The 18,705-nt window shown below is 38.3% G+C and overlaps 1 protein-coding gene across 2 annotated transcripts in view; it reads left to right on the top strand.

Moving 5' to 3' along the window:
• The first annotated feature begins 5,272 nt into the window (after window positions 1–5,272).
• The window catches only part of PRSS55 (serine protease 55), a 33,362-nt gene continuing 19,929 nt past the window's right edge, over window positions 5,273–18,705 (top strand). Inside the window, exons 1-4 of one of the 2 annotated variants that reach the window (XM_056813712.1) lie at window positions 5,273–6,026; window positions 9,566–10,154; window positions 11,324–11,516; window positions 16,565–16,803. In XM_056813712.1, coding sequence (XP_056669690.1) covers window positions 10,103–10,154; window positions 11,324–11,516; window positions 16,565–16,803 — 484 coding nt within the window. In that variant the 5' untranslated portion in view covers window positions 5,273–6,026; window positions 9,566–10,102. The remainder of the gene's footprint in view (window positions 6,027–9,565; window positions 10,155–11,323; window positions 11,517–16,564; window positions 16,804–18,705) is intronic. The other variant, XM_007476495.3, reaches the window with a different exon arrangement.

The following is an 18,705-nucleotide window of genomic DNA, read 5'->3' as shown; positions in this document are numbered from 1 at the left end:
CCTGATGTTTAGCTTGTTTTTTACTTCAACGCATTGTCTCACTGAATTACAAGATGAATTTGCATCCTTTAAAGGAACAAACAGAAAAACAACACAACCAATCATACACCTTTCTTCGTCCCTAAAGAGAAAACCCAATATAATTGAAAGTTTGGAAAATATAATGTACATCTCAAGGCTTTACATAGGAATTTTGTACTAATGGAATTCATAGAAATAGTTCTAGAAGGCATGAAAATGTAAAGAGACTATTTCTTCCCCCTCTTTCCACCAAGAAGATTGACTAGTGACTATTGACTTGATCAGCATCAAACCAGCAAGGGATGGGTTCAGTGGGTTCTATTAGGGCCTGGCCATCTCCAAATGCCCTAGTGTGGCCACAATAGCTGGAGGAGCCTATAACACCTTGCATTCCATTTGCAATTCTTCTTAGAGTTATACTTCCCACAACTATTATTTTCATTGTTTCCATTTTTCCCAACTGTAGAAGAGGGAAGGATGTTAATTCATAGGTTAGTTTTATAGTAATAAAGTATAGTAGCAGAGTAGTTGGCTTGGGATCAGGAGGAGCCTATAACACCTTGCATTCCATTTGCAATTCTTCTTAGAGTTATACTTCCCACAACTATTATTTTCATTGTTTCCATTTTTCCCAACTGTAGAAGAGGGAAGGATATTAATTCATAGGTTAGTTTTATAGTAATAAAGTATAGTAGCAGAGTAGTTGGCTTGGGATCAGGATAAGAGGGTTAAAATCCCAGCTTTAACACTTTCTACTTTATAATTTATCCTCTCTATATCTCAAGTAATTCTTTACGATTTATCTAGAAAGTCATAAATGAGTTGTGTTTACCTTTTGGAGGAAAATTCTCACACCAGGAATTCTTTACATGGTTGAATTTGTATCCCAGTTAGCCTTAAGCCACATTTCTAGATTTGAAAGACACACATTAATAATACTAATCGACACTCATATTGTGCTTTGTTTGCCAAGTCATTTATTTGACTCACAACTACACTGTGAGGCAAGTATTCTAGTAATATTATCTTTATTTTAGAGAGCTGGAAACTGAGATGCTGTGAAGTTAAGTAACTGGGCTGTAGTTTTACAGACAAGAAGCATCAGAGGTTAGGACTTGATTTCAGTTCTTGACTCTAAAGTCCAGCATTCAAAAATCAGTGATTTGGAAGAGATTTGGGGAAATTGGAACACTAATAAATTGTTGCTGGAATGACTCTGGAGAGCAGTATGGAACCATGTCCAAAAGACCATAAAACTGCATACCTTTGACTCAACAAAACTAGCTCTGTATCCCAAAGAGGTCAGATATAGGAGGAAAGGACCTACTTGTACACAAATATTTCTAGCAGCTTTTTATAGTGGCAAAGAATTGGAAACTGAGAGGATGTCCATCAGTTGAAAAATTACTCCAGTCACTCTTGTCACTTACGAACTGTTCAAGTAAGCTCAGAAAGAAACATGGACAAGCAGGATGACTTTGAAACATGTTGAGGGGCAACTCGGTGGACACTTCTTAGCTGCTCCAGCTGCCTTTGGATTGATTCTTAGTATTGATTTTAAAACAAAAGGCAAAATAATTTTTTAAGTTACATGTTAAATTTATTACATACTTAAAAGGAAAAGCAAATTGTACATGATAGAGATTCACAATTCCATGTTCAGTCTTTTTTTTCCCTATTCCACTATTTGTATGGAAATGTTCCTTTTCTCTGGTATTTCTTAAGTTCATAATAAAAAATAAAACATTTTAAATATTGCTTCTTTTGATTATTTTTAAGTCAGTAAGGGAGCATGAGCTAAGCCATTTAATTAATTAACTAATTAATTAAACAATTTTAATGTATCTGTGACATGGAAACATGGACAGAAATAGCATTCTCCCTATTTCCTAACTTAACTGCCAGTTAGTCAGAGAAGGTAATTCAATAAGTACTAGACTCCTAAATGGAAACTAATACCTCATACTTCAATGCTATGGTTGCTTTGTTATTTTTTTTAAATTGGTGGGGGGAGAGTAATAAAAACTTTTATTGCTATATTTTGTATTCAAATAGTCTTTATCTCTAAAAATCCCTCACCTTCCCCACCCAAAGACCCATTTTCTATAACAAAAGTTAGAAGAGAAAGGGAAAAATACTTTCTAGCAAAAACTAATCACATCTTACAAAATATGCAATGTTCTGTATCCAGTTCCCCATAACTAGAAAAAGAAGAATGGTGCATTGATGCATCTTCCCATCTCTTCTTTAATTAATTTATTTGTTTGTTTGTTTTAAAATTCCTATCTTCCAACTTAGAATCAATACCATGTATTGGTTCTAAGGCAGAAGAGAGGTAAGGACAAGGCAATGAGGGTTATATAACTTGCCCAGGGTCACACAGCTAAGAAGTATCTGAGGCCAGATTTGAACCTAAGACCTCCCATCTCTAGACCTATCTCTCAATGTACTGAGCCACCCAACTGCCCCCTTCATCTCTTCTTCAGGTCCAAGCTTGGCCATTATGATTACACAGAATTCAGTTTGGAGTTTGTTGGGATTTCTTTGTCCTTTTCATTTACATTATTGTAGTCATTATATATGTCCTTTTTCAGATTCAACTCATTTCACTTTGCATAAACTCATATGTGTCATTCCATGCTCACAAAAACTATTACTTTACTGAGAAAATGAAAATAATTTAATATAAGCCCCCTCTTCTCTTCTAATCTTAATGTCAAAATCTACTTTCTTTTCCTCTCTCCCAGTCTCTGACACTAAAGTGTCCCTTTTCCTTGCCAAGGCCAACTCCTTTATAAATAAATGTGCTGGGGGCACCAAAGTGGCTCAGTGGCTTGAGAGCCACACCCAGAGAAAGGAGGTCCTAGTTTCAAATCTGGCCTCAGACACTTCCCAGCTGTGTGACCCTGGGCAAGTCACTTGACCCCCATTGCTTAGCCTTTACCACTCTTCTGCCTTGGAACCAGTACACAGTATTGATTCTAAGGGTTTATTTTTAAAAAAAGGAATGAAGGAAGGATGAAAAGAGAGAAAGAAATAAAGGGAAGGAAAGGCAGAAGGAAAGAAAGAAAAAGAGAAGAAAAGAAAGAAAAAAAATGGGCTGCATCATAGGTTCAAATCTGGTCTCAGACACTTCCTACCTGTGTGACCCTGGGCAAATCATGTAACCCTCATTACCTAGCCCTTACTGCTCTTCTGCCTTGGAACCAGTACACAGTATTGATTCTAAGGGTTTATTTAAAAAAAAAAAGGAAGGAAGAAGAAAAAGAAAGGAAGGAAGGAAGAGAGAGAAAGAAAGAAAGAAAGAAAGAAAGAAAGAAAGAAAGAAAGAAAGAAAGAAAGAAAGAAAGAAAGAAAGAAAGAAAGAAAGAAAGAAAGAAAGAAAGAAAGAAAGAAAGAAAGAAAGAAAGAAAGAAAGAAAGAAAGAAAGAAAGAAAGAAAGAAAGAAAGAAAAAGAGAGCGAGAAAGAAAAGGGAGGAAGGATGGAAGGAAGGAAGGAAGGAAGGAAGGAAGGAAGGAAGGAAGGAAGGAAGGAAGGAAGGAAGGAAGGAAGGAAGGAAAGAAGGAAGGAAGGAAGGAAGAAAAGGGGGGGAAAATGGACTGTATCATAGGTTCAAATCTGGTCTCAGACACTTCCTAGCTGTGTGACCCTGGGCAAGTTATGTAACCCTCATTGCCTAGCCCTTACTGCTCTTCTGTCTTAGAACCAATACACAGTTATTGATTGTACGATGGAAGGTAAGGGTTTGAAAGAAAAAAAAAGTGGCTTGCCTCTGGAATCAAAGATGAACTCCTTTTAGTTTTTCAAGCCCTTTATAACCTCACCCCTACCCCATCTTTCAAACAACCTTACTGAGCATCCCTCCCTCCTCACACTCTGTAATCCAGCCCTATTGGACTTTGTTCCTCCCACAAGAAACTTCACTTCTTGTCCCCATGCCTGTAATGCACTCAACCTCCCCTCCTCAATTCCATCTCAGAGTCTCCTCTCTTCAATTCACAATTCATGTACACCTTCTACATTAATTTTCCCTGATCTCCTCAGCAGTTAATACCCTCTCTCTCAAGCTTTCTTCTATTTATCTACTTTCTATTAATTTCTTTATTATATCTTCTGTATATAATGCATTTATTTATTTATTTAAACTCTTATCTTCTGTCTTAGAATCAAGACTGTGTAATGGTTCCAAGGCAGAAGAGCAGTGAGGGCCAGGCAGTGAGGGTTAAGGGACTTACCCAGGGTCACACAAATAAGAAGTGTCTGGGACCAGATTTGAACCTATGATGCAACCCATTTTCTTTTTTTGTCTTTCCTTCCTTCCTTCTTTCATTTTCTTTCCTTCTATTTCTGCCTTTCTTTTTCTTTCTTTCCTCCCTTTCTTTCTTCCTTTTTTTTTTTTAAATAAACCCTTAGAATCAATACTGTGTACTGGTTCCAAGGCAGAAGAGCAGTAAGGGCTAGGCAATGAGGATTATATGACTTGCCCAGGGTCACACATCTAGGAAGTCTGAGACCATATTTGAAACTAGGACCTAGGCCTAGTCTCTAGGCCTGGCTCTGTAAAGGTTAAATTTAGTGATTGGACTTAAATTATATGAAATAACGTGGTCACTGAAATATTATATCTCAAGTCAGAAGTTTATTTACCAAAATAGAGGGGAAACAATAAAGTAGAGAAATGTGAAAGGTTAGAGAAAATACCTATACTAGTCCTCAGCCAGGAGGGCTGGTAGTGAGCCTCCTCCAAAATGGAAGTTAGTTTATTAGGAAACTAGGAAGGGAGTCAGCCTTTTCGCTCATCTAATGAAGCTGTCCAGGAGTCAGAGTCTAAGTTAAAGCCAAGATCCCAGCCTAAGTCTCCAGTGAAGTTCCCTCAAAAACTATCTCCATGAGACTGCCCCAGTCGAAAGGATTTCATGGTGATTTCAAAAGATTTTTATGGTGGTTTCCTGTCTCTGCCCCTCTTCACAGGGGCCAATCATAGTTTCCAAATTGTGCAGCACTGCCCAGGGGCAGTGTCTTTGGGATTGACTTCTCACCTCTAAAGGTGTTAACTCTCCTCCTGGGATTCACAGGTTTCTGAGTTGTCACCCAGTTTGGATTCACACCTTTCTGAGGGTATGAACTCTTAAAAGAATTCAAAAGTTTCTGTCTGTTTGAGTAAAAAAAAAAAAAGGGTGGAGCTCTCCAAGTATCTTGCTGGCTTCTCACCTAGTACTAAGTAGGGTATGAATTCACTAAGTGGTTTGTGAGCTCCTCCACCTAGTTCAAGCTTGTGTTGATTCAATCCAAAGGTAGACAAAGGAGAGTTAATCCTGTCTTCATAATCTAGTGAGGTACTTAAATTAGTGTTAACTCAGGAAAGACAACAGAGTAAAGAATTCGCTTTCACAGCTCTCACTTAGCCACCCAGCTGTCCCCTTCTGTATATGATTTAGAAATATGTGTGTGTACATTTGTCCATTGGAGTACTGTAATCTTCCAGCAAGTAGCAATTCCTTCCTAGCCTAATGCCTGTTACCGAGTTGGTAATTAATTACTGTTTGATTGATTACAAAGTATTTATATAGAAACTTTCTCCTTTGATTGTCCCAACAGCCCTGTGAGAGAGGTAATAAAAATATTCTCATTGCCTTTGTGAATATGAAGAAAGCAGGGTTAGGAGAATGGCCTGAGGTCCCAAAGCTAGTGACTCTTTAAGTTCCCTCTCTTAGAGCTTGGCCCACCTGCCTAGAACCTGCAGAAACACCAGCCTACTGTGACCTCAGCAGCGGTGGATGGGTCAAGTGATGACCCAGGAGGCTAGTGAAGCATCGCTGTCTCCAGTCTGAAGAGGCTGGGAAACGCTGTTTTGTCCTCGGTAAACTCGGGAGGTCATCTCCCAGACTGTGCTCACTGAGCAAGGAAATGAGGAGAAGACTAGGAAACCAAAATGTGATTTGGCTGCTGCCAATCATTTTAAACTTTTTGATGTGGGGAAATCACTTGAAGGCAGAAGAGTTAAGTAAGTACAATAATGTACCATGGATGTGTGTGTGTGTGTGTGTGTGTGTGTTTCTTTGTGGCTACACAGTGATTCTATCAACTCCCAAAGAGAAATCAATGACTTTGCTTCCTAGTCCTACCTCTGTAGATTTCAGATGAATATCTAGAAATATCTATCTATCTATCTATCTATCTATCTATCTATCTATCTATCTATCTATCTATCTATCCATCCATCCATCTACCTATCTATCTATCCATCTATCTATATCTATCTATCTATCTATCTATCTATCTATCTATCCATCTATCTACATATATATGTATATGTATGTATATATTTGCAGCTAGGTGGCACAATGGATAGAGTGTTGGACTTGGACTCTGGAGGACCTGAATTTATAATTGATCACAGATATTTACTAGCTGTGGTGATCCTATGGCAAGTCACTTCGCCCTGTTTGCCTCAGTTTCTTTATCTGGAAAATGAGCCAGGTTAGGAAATGCCAAACCATTCCAGTATCTTTGCCAAGGAAAACCCAAAGGGAGTCACCAAAAGTTAGACAGTTTTTGTCTGAAAGGACTAAATACCAACCACCACAAATATGTATTTAAGTATGCAAATTATATGTATATATATATATGTATAGGTACATGTGTGTTTTTTATTGGACGTGTGATTTAATTACCCTAAAGAAATTCCTTTAGCCATGCAAAATCTGCTCTGCAATTTGTATTTATTAAGTTGCTTGGTGTAATAGAAGAAACCAAATGTGTGTGAAAGGCAGAATTTACCCCCTGGTCTTCCTGACTCCCCAAATCAGTCTCTCCATTGTACCACATACGGGCAGGGTCTTTTGTATCCCAACATTTAACCTACTACCTCACACATATTAGGCACTTTATAAATATCATTATTGATTGACTGGGGATGTGTGTGTGTGTGTGTGTGTGCATGTGTGTGTTTGTCATTCAACCATTTTATGTCTGACTTTATGATTCTGTGGACCATATAGTCCATGGGGGGGGGGGTTTTGGACCAAGTCACTGCAATGATTTACTATTTCCTTCTCCAATGGATCAAGTCAAACAGAGATTAAGTGACTTGCTCACAATCATGAAATTAGTAAGCATGTAAGTCCAGATTTAAATTCAGGTCTTCCTGATACCAGACCCAATGTTCTATCCCAGTGATGGAGAACCCACGGCACACAGAGAGCTCTCTATGGGCACGTACTCCCTCAGTTCCGCCCCTGCCCCAACTGAGTTTGTTACTAGAAAGGCAGAGGGACTTGGGAAGAACTGCTCCCTTCCCCCTCTCCACTGTGCCTGATGACATTTTCTTACATTCCCCACCCCTCTGCCAACAGCCATTGGGAGTGCATGGGGGAAGGTGGGCAACTCACAGGCAGCAGAGCCACTCCCTGTCCCCTCTCCACACTCACTGAAGACATTCCTTACTTCACCACCCCTCTGCCCAGCAGATGGCTTCCTCCCTCCCCTGAGTGGGATAAGGGGAGGTGGGGCACTGAGTGGGGGGGAGGAACACAGTACTCAGTCTCTAAAAGGTTTACCATCACTGTTCTATCCATTGATAGAACCTAGTTCCCTCCTATCATGACAAATATATATGTATATATACACATACCTATACACAGAAGTCTACACACACACACGTGTCTAAATATGTATTTAATTATATATACAGATATATTTCATCACCTTTATTTCTAAAATATATCCATATATATTTTAATTATTAAAGATAAACATATATGTTTGCCTGTCTATATGATATATGTGAACATATGGATATATGCGTATGCAGGCATGTATGTATCCTAATTTAGACAGATAACAGCATGACCCTAAGTCTTTGTGCAGTTTGAGCTCAAACTTGCACTGAGACTTTGGAGACAAGCCTGTATAAGGTGATCTTCATTTCCCAAATAAAATTCATGTGTGCATTAAACCTCAGAGATGTCCTTATAATAGTAACAACAAGAACAATAATGATAGTAATAATCTGTGTTCTGCTTTGTTTTATAAAAACTTTTACTTAAATTTTCTCCTTTGATCCAACAACCTTTATTTAATAGATCCTTATTTTATAGATGAGGAAACTGTGGCTTATAGAAGCTATTACTTGCCCCAGGTCACAAAGGTAATAAGTGTCCAATGTAGGATTTGACCTCTTGTCTTCCTGGCTCCGTGTCCAGGACTCTCTTCTAGCTTCCTCAATACTCTAGTGAAGGAGAGGAGACCCAGATATCTCCCAAGTGATTAGAAGCAGCATTATCGATCCACCTTCTGCCTCTTCCTCTGGCCTAAAAGCCACCATGATTTCATAGTTGCATCCTACATGCTGCTTCTGCCTTCCTCACTGTTTCTCCCCACTCCTGGCTGTCTCCTTGAACCTCAGGCTTTTCTGTGTATGCCCAAGGAATCAAGAACTTGCTTTTAGGAATTTTAGGGCATCAAAATCTTATGCAAATGTTTCTGTATGCTCCTGGAACAGGAATGTCAGGGCCTGATGAAATTTGGAGCTAGCAAGGGACCTTAAAAGTCACCTAATCCAATCTTCTTCATTTACAGATGCTGAAACTGAGGCTTAGAGAGGATAAATGTTTTGACCATGGTCAAATAGGTATTATCAGTGCCTCAATTTGAACCCAGGTTCCCAGATTTAGTGCTTTTTCTTCTGTGCTATAGAGTGTTAATGTCAATCCTGCCAGATGGTTTTACAAAAAAGATTCCATTAATTGGCAATTCTGCCAGTTGTAACTGAATACCTCTTTCTCTACAACCTCATTTGTCATTTTTGCTGTCCCTTGGGCTTCTGCCCTGGACCCTCTTCTTTTCTTCCTCTGAACTATCACATCATGATCTCATCAGCTCCCAGGACTTTAATTGCTATCTCTTTGCCAATGATGCTGTCCTCCTTCAATCTTTCTGCTGATCACCACTATCACATCTCCAACTTGCTTCTCAGACATCTCAAACTGGATGTCCAATAAACACCATAAACTCATTCGGTCCAAAACAGAACTCATTCTCTTTCCCCCTAAACCCTCTCCCCACTACATCCCCTATTACTGTAGAGGGCAGCAGCATCCTCCCAGTCCCCTCGGTTTGCAACCCAGGAGTCATCCCTGTATTCTTTGCTATCTCTCAATTCCCCCCTCTCCATCCCTATACATTATCCAAGCTATTGCCAAAGCCTGCAGATCTCTGGAATACACCCTCTTCTCTCCTCTGAGGCTGCCACCAGTCTAGAGAAGGCTTTTGTCACTTATGCCTCGATTACACTGCAATAGTCTGTTAGCAGGGCTGCCTGCCTCCAGTCCCCATTCCAAACCGTCCTTCATTTAGCTGCTAAAGTGATCTTCCTCTCATCATGCTACACTCCTTCATTTGATTAACTCCACTGGCTCCCTAGTGCCTCCCAGAGCAAATACAAAATGCTCTGGTTGGCATTTAAAGCCCTTCATAACCTTGGTTTCTTGTACCTTTCCAGTCTTCTTATACTTACTCCCCAACCTGTGTTCTCTATTTCAGTGAAACTGGTCTCCTGGTTGTTACACAAATAAGATACTTCATCTCTCAACTCTGGGCATTTTCTCCGGCTGACCCCATTCTCTGAATGCTCTCTCTAACCACGTCTTGACCACTGGCCTTCCTAACTTCCTTTAGTTCCCATCTGAAGTCTACCTTCTACAGAAAATCTCCCCCGACCCATCTTAATTCTGGTGCCTTCTCTCTTAATTATTTGCTGTTACTGGAAAGACCTCCAGGAATTAATGCAGAGAGAAAGGAGCAGCACCAGGAGAACATTGTACACAGACACTGACGCACTGTGGTACAATTGGAATATAATAGACTTTTTCTACTAGCAGCAATGCAATGACCCAGGACAATTCAGAGGAATTTATGAGAAAGAATGCTGTCCACACCCAGAGAAAGAATTGTGGGAGCAGAAACACTGAAGAAAAACATAGGATTGATCACATGACTCGATGGGGATATGATTGGCGTTTTGGCACTAAAAGATCACTCTTTTGCAAAAATGAATAATATGGGAAAAGGTTTTGAACAATGATACCTGTACAACCCAGGGGAACTGCTTGTTGGATTCGGGAAGGTGGAGGTAAGAGGGGTGGGAAAAATCATGAATCATGGAACCATGGAAAAATATTTGAAATAAATTTTTAAAAAATTATTTGCTGTTTATCCTATACATAGCTCATTTTTATGTATTTGTTTGAATGTATTCTCCCTCATAAGGTTATAAGATCTTTGAGGGCACGGATTGTTTTTTCTCTCTTTTTACATCCCCAGCACTTATCACAGTGTAGGCATTTAATAAATGTTTATTGATTGTATAGATCTCAAGGTCAAATATTCCCCAAGTTTTCTGAGATGGGTTACATACAAAAAGCTGGTTTGTGTTTTACAAAATTGGTTTCCTGACCCCAAAGAAGAAATAGATTTGAGAGACAAAGAGAGCTCCTAGTCAACTCTTGTCCTAGCTGGAATCTCTGGGGAAAATGGGAGAGATAGGAGATATCTTCAAGGTTGAGTTCAAATCTCTCCTTTTATTAATGAGGAAACTTGTATCCAGTCAGTCACCCAATAGCATTTATTATGTTCCTTCTACGGACTAAGGAAACACTGAGAAACCAAAAAAAAAGAGTCCGAAGACAGTCCCTGTTCTCTCCTCTTAAAAGAAGGAAAATAGACTTATTCAGAGGCATACAGCCAGCAAGTAGCAGAGCTGGATAGGCTCCAAGCTCACCTAACAACTAGCACAGAGCCCCTTCCTCTACAGCAGGGGTCCCCAAACTTTTTACAGGGAACCAATTCACTGTCCCTATGACCATTGGAGGGCTGGACTATAAAAAACCTAACCCTAACCCTAACCCTAACTGGGCAGCAGTATACACAGTGAGAATCCCCTCTCCCAGATCACTGCTCACCATGCTGACGTCTTCCATTGTGCAACCACATAATCCTTTGCATGGCACCTCCTTCTTGTTCAGTTACTCTCAGAACAAGGCGCCATGCAAAGGATTATGTCATCAGAAGTAGTACTGTACATGAGCGACGCCGCCCCTTTCACTGACCACCAATGAAAGAGCTGCCCCTTCCAGAAGTGTGGTGGGGGCCAGATACATGGCCTCAGGGCTGTAGTTTGGGGACCCCTGCTCGACAGCATGAAAGTATTCTTAACAAGTATGAAGGTAGATGGGAGTTTTGCTTTCCAAGGTATGTGAAAACACATATGAGACCAACCATGGTTCTTCCCTTCTCTCCCAGCACCCTGTGGCCAAGTTGCTGTTACCCAAACCTTAAAAAATGAAGCTGAACCTATCTTAGGAGGAGTCAATATGACCAACTTGGAAGTTCCCTGGCATGTGACCATTCATTTCAAGAAGTCATACTTATGTGGAGGAACAATCCTGGATAAGTGGTGGATTCTAACGGCTTCTCACTGTTTCAGGAATGATAAGTAAGTATGGAGAAAAGGATTTTGTTTGAGTGGTTGTTTTTTCTTGCAGAAGGACAGAATCTCAGCAGCCTCTGTCTGTTCCAGCAAAAGGATCCCCGACTATGTGCCCAATACGTGGCCATCTAGCACTGACTAGAAGACTTCTTAAGGCAGGGTGGCCCATGCCACTCTGCTGCAATTCAGACTGTTAGGCATATCTTTTTAGCAAGCCTAAATATGTTCCTTTACAAGTGACACCCACTGATGGTGGTTCTGCCCTCCAGGGTGAAGCAGAATGAGATCATCTGCTTGTGATGTTTATCATCATGGGACAGATACACTCAGAAAGATGGGGCAGCCCTGAAACAAAGCATAGGAATGAAACCTCAGCCATCTGGTTTTGTTTACTTAGCTCCTGGCAATCCTTAGAGGTGACTCCTTTTTTTCCTTATGAGGTTTTTCATACTAGGTGCTTCTATAAACAAACTAGGTGGTGTAGTATTTAGAGTACCAGCCCTCAAAGCAGGAAAATCTGAGTTCAAATCTGGCCTTGGACACTTACTAGTTTGGGTGACCCTGGGCAAGTCACTCAACCCTGTTTGCTTCAGGTTCCCCATCTATAAAGTGAGCCAGAGGAAGCAAATACAAACTGGGATTCCTTGCTTTTTTTTTTTTTTAAACCCTTACCTTCCGTCTTGGAGTCAATACTGTGTATTGGTTCCAAGGCAGAAGAGTGGTAAGGGCTAGGCAATGGGGGTCAAGTGACTTGCCCAGGGTCACACAGCTGGGAAGTGTCTGAGGCCAGATTTGAACCTAGGACCTCCCGTCTCTAGGGCTAGCTCTCAATCCACTGAGCTACCCAGCTCCCCCTGGATTCCTTACTTTTTAAAAATGTTTTTATTTTAAAATTTAAAAATGTGATCTTTATTTGATTTGCAATATTTGAACATAAATTTTCAACAATTATATGATTTATGTTGTCTTGCTCCCCTCTTCCCTCCTGGAGTTGACAAGCAATTCCACTGGCAAACTAGGATTTCTGCCAAGAAAACCCCAAATGAAGTTGAATGTGACTGAACAAGTTTATACAAGAACAGAAAATGCCCTCTGGGTACCTTGTCTTAGTATTACATACATAGATATTACATACATACATAGAATCTTAGGATTAAAATAAATAACAGCTGATGTTTACAAAGCTCTTAATATGTGTCCGTGCTAAGTGATTTACATTTATTATCTAGTTTGATCCTCACAACATCCCTGGGAAGTAGACACTTCCTATTATTTCCATTTCACAGTTGAAGAAACTGATAGTCAGATATCCAGTGACTTGCCTAGGATTTCATCACTAGTAAGTGTTTAAAGCTAGATTTGAACTCAGATCTTCCTGATTCTAGGTCCACCACTCTAGCCACTGGGACCATTTAACTGACTCTAAAGGACTGTAGAAATCATTTAATGAAACTTCATTTTTGCACATATGAAAAAGTAGTTCCAGAAAAATTAAGATATTTATCTAAGGCCATACAGGTGCTTAGAGGCAGACTCAGGTCTCAGATTCTATTCTAGCACTTTTATGGTGACATCATTCTCCTTCTTAGAGATTTATCAAGTTTTTTCATTAGGTATTAATTCAATCTATTATAACTTGATTTCCAAAAAGATTAATTGATCTCCTCTCCCCTTCTCTATGGCTTAAAACCACTTGATATCACTCCCCTAACACATTCTTTTCTTACTCTAGTCTCTGAGAAAAGGTGACTTCTCTGGTCTCATTGGATTTTGTCAAGGCCAATCCCTCTACATATAACCTTGATCCTATTCCCATCTCTCTCCATGGTCAGATTGTCCCATAATCAAACTCCCGCCTTTCTCCCCCTTTTCTCTCTCTCCTCTCTCTCTCTCCCTACTCTCCTTCCTCCTCCTCCTCCTCCTCCTCCTCTTCCTTTTCCTCCTCCTCATCTTTCTCCTCCTCCTCTCTTCTTCCACGCTTAGGTCTCTTCTATTCTTAAAAAAACAACAACAACAACAATAGAAATTTATGACCCTGAAACTATTACACAAGATCTCATTTTCTTTCACAGCCAAAATCCTAGAGAAAAACTATCTACATTCATTGTCTCTGCTTCATTTCATTTCACTCACTTCTTAGTTCCTTTGGATTCTGATCTTTTAATTCAACTGAAACAAAAAACATTAAATTTTATTTTATTTTCAGCTCTTCCCACCTCCTCCCCTATATTGAGAAAGCAAGAAAATATTGTAAACATTAATAGTCAAACAAAATAAATTCTATCAGTCATATATGCTTAAAAATTTTTTTTACCAATTACATAGAATAACAAATTTCCATATAAATTTTTTGAAGTTATATGATTGAACTTGTCTCCTTCCCTTCCTGCTCCAAGAGTTGGCAGGCTATTCAATCTGGGTCATACATATATTATAATTATTAGTCATAAACCATCTTAAACAATAATAACTCACAACTTGACAAACATATTGGGAAAACTGAGATTGCTCTCCTCATAATTACCAATGATTTAAAAAAAATTGACAAGTGTTTATTATCGATCAACAAACAAACCCATATTAAGTGCTAGGTGCTAGGGACCCCAAAACAAAAGCAAGACTCTCCTTGTTCTAAGAAGGATTTGACTATTTGGTGGAGGGGGTAGCTGTCAGGGAAAGGGGAGAAGGAACAACATGTACACAGATAAGTGAATACAACACATGTACAAAGCACATACAAAAGAATTGGAAGGGTGTATTAGCAAATAGAGGAACCAGGTAGGCTTCATGTAAAAGGGAAGCTGCACCTTGAAGCAAGGAGATAAGAAGAGAACATATACTCCAGGTATGGGAGACCCTCTGAGCAAAGATGTGGAAATGGAGTGGAATATCCTGCATGAGAAATATCAAGAAGGTCAGTTTGGCTGGAACATAAAGTGAAGAAGAACAAAAGGAATTTAGAATGGTAAGGGGTGGGGGATGGTTGGGAAGAAAGTGAAAGCAGTTATTAAGTACCTACCATGTGTTAGGGAGTGTGCCATGCAATTTAAAAATATTAACCTATTTAATACTCACTACAACTCTTAGAAGCTGATGTTATTATCATCCCCACTTTGTATTTGAGGAAACTGAAACTAGGGCAAGAATATTAAGGATCCCATGTTAATAATTATTAAGATTTAAATAATTAGAGAAATATTAATTGTTTATGTATAGGCAGAACCAACATAATTAAAGTGACAATTCTACCCAAATTTGTCTCATTATTCAATGCCTTCTGAATTAAATCATGAAAAATTATTTTATTGGATAGAAAAAATAATAAAATTCATTTGGAATAGCAAAAGATCAAGAATATCAAAGGAACTGATGAAAAAAGATAAAGAAAAGAAACCTTGCAAAACCAGATCTTAAATTGTATTATAAAGCAGTAATTTATCAAAACTATCTGGTACTGGTTAAGAAATGGAAAAGTAAATCCAAGGAACAGAAGACACATATAGCAAACCATCATAAAAGACAAATAGTAACTTTATGTTTGACAAAAACAAAGATCTAAGCTTTGAGGATAAAAATTCACTATTTGGTAAAAAAATGGGAAAACTTGAAAGCCTTATCATACTTGCAGATAGGAGAATTTGTGAATAAATAAGAGATAGAAAGAGTTGTGAGATGTAAAATAGATCATTTTTATCACATTAAATAAAAAAAGGTTTTGTACAAATAAAACAATTAGAAGGAAAACAGAAAATTAGGGGGAAATTTCTATAGATGGTTTGTCAGATAGAGGTCTCATATCTAAAAGATAGAGAGAATTTTGTCAAATTTGTAAGAATACAAATCATTCCTCAATTGATAAATGGTCAAAAGATACAAACAGTTTTGGGATAAAGAAATCAAAGCTGTCTTTAACCATATAAAAATACTCAAAGTCATTATTGATTATAGAAATGCAAATCAAAACAACTCTGAAATATCATCTCCTACCAATCGGATTTTCTAAAACAATAAAAGGTCAAAATGGCAAATGTTGGAGGGGATATAAGATGTTGATGGATCTGTGAACTGATCCAACCATTTAGGAGAGCAATCTGGAATTGTGCCCAAAGAGTTATATATCCTTTGACCTAGCAAAACTATAATCAGTAATGTTTCCTAAAGTGATCAGGTAGAAAGGAAAAGAACCCATATGTTCTAAAATACGTATAGCAGCTCTTTGTGGTGACAAAGAACTTGGGAAATGGATAAACAAGTTGTGGCATATGATTGGGATGGAATGACTTAAGAAATGAGAAGCAGGTTAATTTTTTTTAAAACAAGGAAAGACCAACATGTAAAAAAACAAACAAACAAACAAAAAAATATACTGCAATAGAAATAGTTTGAAGAAAACTTGTGTATGACCACCTTCAGAACAAGAAGTGATAAATAGAAATGACATATACATTTGACAAAATATTTTTATATATCTTTTTGTCAAATCCTTTTCTAGTGAAGGGAGGGGAGGCAGGGATGGAGATACCTGGGAACAAAAAAAAAAGATTATTACAGGTTTCAAAACCCAAAGGATTTTATATTTTATCCTAGAGACAAAAGAGCCATTGAGGGAACCACAAAAAGAACCTATGTAGAAGAATGACTTGGCTATAATTCAGGAATAGCACTTTTATGTAGAGGTAATTTATCATATATGCTGATATTATTGGGCAATGAAGCTAACAAAGGAGAATGCTAATCATCCTTTTTGGTATCTAGCAAAGCTTTGCTCATGCTATGTAGAGAGACGTGTGTACTTTGAATCAGGTACACTCATCCTTAGCCATACTCCAGTCACAGATTGGATCCCACTAAATTTTCATGATATTCCTGAGATTAGATTTGCTTCCTTGCTTTAGAGCCTCTAGAAAAATATCTAGTCCTTCTTTCACATGACAACGTTCATATTGGTATAGTGCGCTATCCCTGGCATCATGTAGCTGCATCAGGTTTAGTTAAATTCTCTTCCAATTTGTAATTTCCCAATTTTCCCCCCATATTTTTTGCTTTCAATCAAGTGCATCCGGTTTTAAAGTACACCTGGCAACAACGGACATTCACAGTCAGCAAGTGGAGAAGAGAACTGTGAAAATGATCATCCTTCACCCTAACTTCAATCAATTATTCATGGACAATGACATTGCTTTACTGTTGCTCAATGATCCTATAGAATTTGGCACTGACAAAATACCAATCTGCGTGACTAAAGACATAAAAAATATGAAAGAATGCTGGGTATCCGGATGGGGAAGTTCAAGTGAGTGACTTTTCCTGGAGTGCCTGACACCTCAACCTCTGGTACTATTTGTGGCATCTGTGTGGTGTAGACAGAATAACAAACTTCTGGAGACTTGTTTGCCCTGAAAAAATATATTTAGTTTATCTAGTAAAACCTAATCTTTGGTTTGGATCAGAAAGGCACCATTATTTCCCCAATTGCATTGTATATCACCCCACCTAATGTGAAAGGGAGGTAAAACCTCTGTTGATAACCTCCAGGATTCTTCCTTCCAACCAAGATAATAATAAAATAATAGGATCATGGAATGTTGCAGCTAGAATGGAGCTTAAAGAATAAAAGGAAATCTCTGTTTAGGCATAGTTTGGGTTAGGTAGCCTCTGGAACTCCCTTCCCATGCTTTAATTCTGTAATTCTATGAAATCACATTCAGCAGTTCCCTGTTGCCTTAAAAATTCAATACAAACTCTTGAAATTTCACCTCTACAACTGGGCTCTAACATACCTATTTTTGTGTCTGTCTGTCTGTCTGTCTGTCTGTCTGTCTGTCTGTCTGTCTGTCTGTCTATCTATCTATCTCTATCTGTCTGTCTATCTGTCTAAGGCATAGTTCTTTCCTTCAAAACAGATCTCTGTTTCCCAATATCACATTCTACAACTCCACATCAGGGGACTTGTGCAGTTTGTTTCTGATGCTTTATAAACTTTTTAAAATAGAGCTTCTTGCTTTTTTCTTTGTATCATCAGCACTTAGCACAGTGGAAAAGGCTTAATAAGGGCTTGTTGATTGATTGTTAAGATGTTGAAAAACCTTCTCTTGCTTCAAGACCCAGCTCAATTACCACTTTCTTTCAAGAAACTTACTCTAGGGGGAGCTAGACTCAGTGGATAGAGAGCTAGACCAGGAGATAAGAGGTTCTGGGTTCAAATTTTATCTCAGATACTTTCTAGATGTGGTCCTGAGCTTCCCCCTACCACTCTTCTGCCTTGGAGCTTATACTTAGTATCATTCAAAGACAGAGGGTAAGAGTTTTTAAAGAAAGTTTCCCTCTAGTGAGTTTTCTCTCCTATCTCAAATTTTCTTAGAGTATTTTGGTCTTTTTTTTTAATATCTCATATTATTTTGTATAGTACCTATCTTTGGCACATTAGTACTAGTGAATTTATTATAAGCTCACGGAGACCAGATATTATGCATCACTTTTCAGCTCTCTATAGTCCCTATGCCTCACAAATAAGTAAGTACCGGATAAATGTCTGAGTAATTGAGGTAGGATAAATTGAAAGAAAAAAACAGCATTCTCTATATCATTCATCTAACTTTTTTCTTCCAGTAATATTTCATTGCATTTGCCCCAATTTCATGTAAAAATAATTTTTAACATTGATTTTCTGACTTGTGATTCCAATTCTCTTCCTCCCTTCATCTCTTTTCCAAGATGGCAAATAATTTGATATACATTATACTTGTGCTATTATGCAATACATATTTCCATATTTGTTATGAAACAAAACACATGCACATACAAGAAAAATTCATGAAGGAAAGAAATGTTATGCTTCTATCTACATTCAAATTGAATTGAATCCTTCTATAGCAATGGATGGCACTTTTCATCATGAGTCTTTGAGTTGTCTTGGATCCTTGCATTGGTGATAATAAAGTTATTCACAATTGATCATTGTCCAATATTGTTGTTACTATGTACAATATTTTCCTGATTCTGCTCACTTTACATCACTTTCTATAGTCCAAGATTTTTTGTGATCATCTTTTGTCATTTCATATGGAACAATAGTATTCCATTGCAATCATATACTAGAATTTGATCAGCCATTCCTCAGTTGATGGGTATCCTCTGTTTCTAATTCTTTACCATAAAAAAAAGTTGCTATAGTTTTTTTGTTTGTTTGTTTTTA

The sequence above is a fragment of the Monodelphis domestica genome, chromosome 1, assembly GCF_027887165.1.
Source record: "Monodelphis domestica isolate mMonDom1 chromosome 1, mMonDom1.pri, whole genome shotgun sequence".
Classification (NCBI taxonomy): Eukaryota; Metazoa; Chordata; class Mammalia; order Didelphimorphia; family Didelphidae; genus Monodelphis; species Monodelphis domestica.
The sequence above is the reverse complement of the archived record's forward strand: the minus strand, read 5'-3'. Positions and strand labels throughout refer to the sequence as shown.